Below are 4802 nucleotides of genomic sequence, written 5' to 3' on the forward strand. Positions count from 1 at the left end.
CGCCGCTCCCCCCCACTGCTGGCAGAGAACCCCGCACGCCGTCCCAGTTTCTTCAGTAGTTTGAGCCCAACGTATGGGCTGGGCTCCCCAGCTGTGCCCTCGCCCCAGCAGAGCCCCCGCACCCCCCGGAAGCCTTTGGGGAACCCACGGCTGCCAGCAGGATCACGGGAGCGCAAGAATAGCATCACTGAGATCAGTGACAATGAGGACGAACTGCTGGAGTACCATCGGCGGCAGCGGCAGGAGCGGGTTCGGGAGCAGGAGATGGAGCGCCTGGTGAGCCTTGGGGCTGGGAGGGGACACATTTGAGTGTGGGACACCCCCGTTGCAAATACCTTTTGTCATTTGCTGCTTTAAAACACTGCCTTTCCCTTTTGGGGATTTGCCACAGCTGCCAGGCTGCTGGCTTATCCAGGGGTATTATGGCCAGGAGCAGCCATCGGTGCTCAGCAGCTCTCCAGGAATACAAAGCCCCCAAGTTACAGCAGCCTGTGGAAGCTGCCTGGGACCAGCATGGCCCCAGGGCTGCTGGCTAAAACGGTGGTGGCCCTGCCTTTGCAAAACTCCCCATATCTTGTCCATCCCTGCCAGGGCCCATCTGCTGGTGGTGGTGCCATGGCTCTGTGGACATTGTGGACATCGGTTTAGGGCTGATGGAGTTTTTATGGAGATGGCATCTGCCTGGGTGAGGTTTGCGGTGTTTCTGCCAGTCCTGCAGGCCGAGCCGCCAGGGCCCTGTTTGCTCAGCTCTGACTCACGCCTGGTGCAGGCAGCATGAGTCACCGCCTGGAAATAGCGGGCAGCCACTGCTGCCTGTAATTAGTCTGTCTCAAGATCCCAGCACATCGAGTGCCTGGTTCTGGTGTGGGGTCGAGCTGGCTGCATTGCGCTTTGTAATGTTGGCTGCCCATCCCAGCGTGCGGGCCCGTATTCTGGTGGCCACCGTTGTCACGGGGTTCCGTCTGCTCCTGCCACAGCATGTGCTGGATGGGTACCTTGCTGACCATTCTTCCCCACAGGAGCGGCAGCGCCTGGAGACCATCCTGAACCTCTGTGCTGAGTACACCAAGACAGATGGCACTGAGCCAGGTGACGTGCACAGGCTCCTGGCTGGTGACACAGATGCTGGCCGGTGGGTGCCCAGGGGTGCCATGGCTCTGGGCCATGCTGTCGAAGAGCTGCAGCAGAGGGAGATCCTGGAGCGGTCGGATGAGGAGAACCTGAAGGAGGAGTGCAGCAGCACTGAGAGTACCCACCACGAGGTGAGGGGACAGCTGTGCCATTCTGCACCACGCCGTGCTGTGCTGTGCCATGCCAATTGGCCCTCTCCACAGCACGAGAAGCTGACGGGCCCCCGGGCCAAGGAGGCGCAGCGGCTGGAGGAGGAGCGCGCCAGCGTCCTCGGACGCCTGGACCAGCTGAAGGGCCGTGTCAAGGAGCTGGAGCAGCAGCTGCAGGAGACGTCACGAGAGGTTAGGGGTCAGGGGACACTGCTGGGTCCCTTGCTGCTTGCTGCCCTCACCAGTCAGCACTGAATCCTAAGGGTATGAGCTAGATCCAGCTGGAGCAGCCATCCTGATATTGCTTTGCCTGTCCAGGCAGAGATGGAGCGGGCACTGCTGCAGGGTGAGCGGGAATCAGAGGTGTTGCGGCTGCGGCAGGAGCAGGAAGCAGTGCAGCAGCTGCAGGAGAAGCTCTCCAGCCTGGACGCCAGCATCCGCAAGGAGCGGGACAAGGTGAGCCCAGTCACAGGTTCCTGTTGTCACCAGCTGTACCATACCCTCCCTGGCACTCACAGCCAGTGCTGCAGCATTCCCATGCGGACACGTTCTCCAGACCCTGGGCTCCACAGAGGCTTTTGGGAGCAGCCCCTGTGGTGTGCGTTGTGGGAGGATCTGTCTGTCTGCCTGGGGTTGGTCAAACAGCCCTGCTGGAGGAGAGCAGGGCCAATGCTCAGGAAGCATTTTGGCTGCTGCCTGTTGCTCTGGCAGCAAGACTGGTGTGAGGCTTTCTGGATGGCTGCTGCCTGTGGTGGGCAGTGCCAAAGCAGAGGCCTTGGCACTCCCCATTACCTGCCCTTGCTAGGGAACTATGTCTTGCAGCAAGTCACCTCACTCTGCTGCACCTTCGTGTGTGATGGCAGCTGTTGCTGTAGCGTTCAGCTTGATGGAGGTGGCTGGGAAACCACTGTTTAACTTGGTGGCTTTAGGAGGGGGTCCTGGTCCCCTTTCCCATGATGTTGTCTGTGGTGCAGTTACTGCTTGAAGGCACCCATGATGCTGCGTGTGTGGCACATTTATCCCAGCTGCTGGTTGCTGGTTATCCCACAGCCTTGCAGGCAATGTGGCATGGCCTTGGACAAGCTGCTCTGTGGCAGAAGAGATGCTGGGATTCGGTTGCCTGCTGCCTGAAGTCATTGTCCCTCTGCAGCCTGTGCTGGGGTCCCACCAGCAGCTCTGTGCCACCATGATGTGGCACCAGCGTCCCTCGGGGTCTGGCCAGCCCCATGGCTGTGGGGGCCGGGGCTGTTGGGGGGCCTGGACTTTCCTAACCCACCTGCACTACTCGCACTAACAGTGCCTGCTCTGAACTCTGCCATCACCTCTGATAACTCTGCATGTTCAGGAGCCCCCAGGCAATCCACAGCTCCTCTCCTCGGGCACCTGCCTGTGCCAGCCTTGCCTCCCTGCCAGCATGTCCCCTCATAGCCCTTTTCATGATGTCCCATCTGTGTGGAGCACAGGATTCCTTGCAGCAAGCATTTCTCAATGCCAAGCCCCTGTATGGTACTGCCAGACCTGCAGGAGGTGGTTCCCCTATGCCTGTCCAGTGTTGCTGGCCCCATTTTACTGCTCCTGTGGCCAGGCCCCTCATCCCAGGCCCAGGAGCAAGTGTCTACTCTGCTGCTGACTCAGCATAGCCTGAGTAGATCTTGCTGGACCACAGCCTCCTGTTTCCACTGCTGCCCCCTGGGCAACCCTCTCCTTCTGACGGATGAGGGGGGTCCACGCCCGCACCTGCCTGTGCCAGCCTTGCCTCCCTGCCAGCATGTCCCCTCATAGCCCTTTTCATGATGTCCCATCTGTGTGGAGCACAGGATTCCTTGCAGCAAGCATTTCTCAGTGCCAAGCCCCTGTATGGTGCTGCCAGACCTGCAGGTGGTTCCCCTATGCCTGTCCAGTATTGCTGGCCCCATTTTACTGCTCCTGTGGCCAGGCCCCTCATCCCAGGCCCAGGAGCAAGTGTCTACTCTGCTGCTGACTCAGCATAGCCTGAGTAGATCTTGCTGGACCACAGCCTTCTGTTTCCACTGCTGCCCCCTGGGCAACCCTCTCCTTCTGACGGATGAGGGTGGTCCATGCCCTCAGGCTGCACTCAGGGCCAGTTCATTCCGTTCCTAACTGGCAGTATCCTGAGTAGCAGTTAACAAAGCCAGCTAGTGGTTATTCAGAGGGTGCATGTGATGCAGCTGTGTGCAGGATTGGGATGACATTAACCATGCTGTCAGCATTGATCTTTCTGCTGCCTGCAAGTTTGTTTTTGGAAACACAAAGCTGAGGTCAAGGTTTGGCTGTAACCGCTCTAACACTGCCTGGCCCCAGCTCCTGTGTCTCTTGATCTCTCGATCCCCCTGTAGCTGCCATGATGCTCCTTCTCCTGAGCCCCCTCTGTCTCCAGCTGAGCTCCTCTCTAACTCACAGCTTCTGCATGGCGCCCATTTGAGATGTGTGTTTTCTCTCTTCTTTCTTTTTTTTTTCCTTTTTCTTTTTCTTTTTTTTTTGTTTTGTCTTGTTCTCCCCTGATTCAGGAAAGGGCAAAGGTTGATGCTGAAAGGAAGGAGCTAGAGCAACTCCGGGCGCTTTACCATGAGTCGAAGAGCCACCTTGATAAGTGCCCCGAGTCAATGCGGGAGCAATTGCGGGAGCAGATGCGAAGGGTCAGTGTCTCCCCCCACCCCTCCCGGACCATGGCCCACCTCCCTCCGCTCCAGCTTAGGCCAGCTCTTCCCTGCCAGCCGGGGCCGCACTGGGAGCGTCGCACCCGGGCTGGAGCTGGCTGGCACCGGGCACCATCGTCCTGGTAAGCTTGCCGCTCGCCCGGGCCCGGGGCGCCGCGCGGCAGAGCTCCGCGGGACCGGCTCGGCAGAGCTCCTCGGGACCGGGCAGGGCACGAGCATGGACCCTGCCCTGCAAAGGCTGGGGAGTCTTGGGGGCTGCTGCATCCTCATCTGCCTGCCTCCAGCTCTTTCCTGAGAACGTTTATTTACACAGTGATGTTGATCTATGTTACTACTAGTCCTCAGCACTTTTTCCTATTATCCGGTGTTTTCTGGAAGTGGTTGACTTTCCCCAGCCCATGGCTGGTGCCTCCCCAAATAAACCCACATTGCCACAGCCTGCTCCAGCCAGGCACCCACATGCTGGAGGAGGCTCTGGTGTATAGTGGGCAGGGGGGCAATGGAGCAGTGTCTGTGTGTGGGAGCCCTCAGGAGCCACCACATCAGCACTGTGCCACAAGAGCACTGGCTGCCCGGCTCACAGAGCAGGATGAAACACATCTCCATGGGGTGCATGGTGCAGTGGCGGCCAGGGTGGCACCAGCAGGCCCGGAGCTGAGGGCTGCCATGTGCTGTCGGTGCCTGAAGGCTGGAAGGGCACACAGGAGTTTGTCCAGCATGGTGCTCGTCTGTGGGGGCTTTGCCACCTGTAGGCTTGGTGGCACAGTGTTGCATGTTGGTGGTTATACTGGCACATGGTGTTTTGCTATCTGTCAGGGCACAGCTTTAGCCCATATGTGGTTCA

The 4802-nt window shown here is 59.2% G+C and overlaps 1 protein-coding gene across 1 annotated transcript in view; it reads left to right on the top strand.

Moving 5' to 3' along the window:
* The window catches only part of PHLDB1 (pleckstrin homology like domain family B member 1), a 19174-nt gene that overhangs the window by 7467 nt on the left and 6905 nt on the right, over positions 1-4802 (top strand). The window contains exons 8-11 of the mRNA XM_017738393.1: positions 10-276; positions 1020-1472; positions 1599-1736; positions 3809-3937. Of these exons, the coding sequence (XP_017593882.1) occupies positions 10-276; positions 1020-1472; positions 1599-1736; positions 3809-3937 (987 nt within the window). The remainder of the gene's footprint in view (positions 1-9; positions 277-1019; positions 1473-1598; positions 1737-3808; positions 3938-4802) is intronic.

The sequence above is a fragment of the Corvus brachyrhynchos genome, unplaced genomic scaffold (assembly GCF_000691975.1).
Source record: "Corvus brachyrhynchos isolate BGI_N302 unplaced genomic scaffold, ASM69197v1 scaffold46, whole genome shotgun sequence".
In the NCBI taxonomy this organism is placed as follows: Eukaryota; Metazoa; Chordata; class Aves; order Passeriformes; family Corvidae; genus Corvus; species Corvus brachyrhynchos.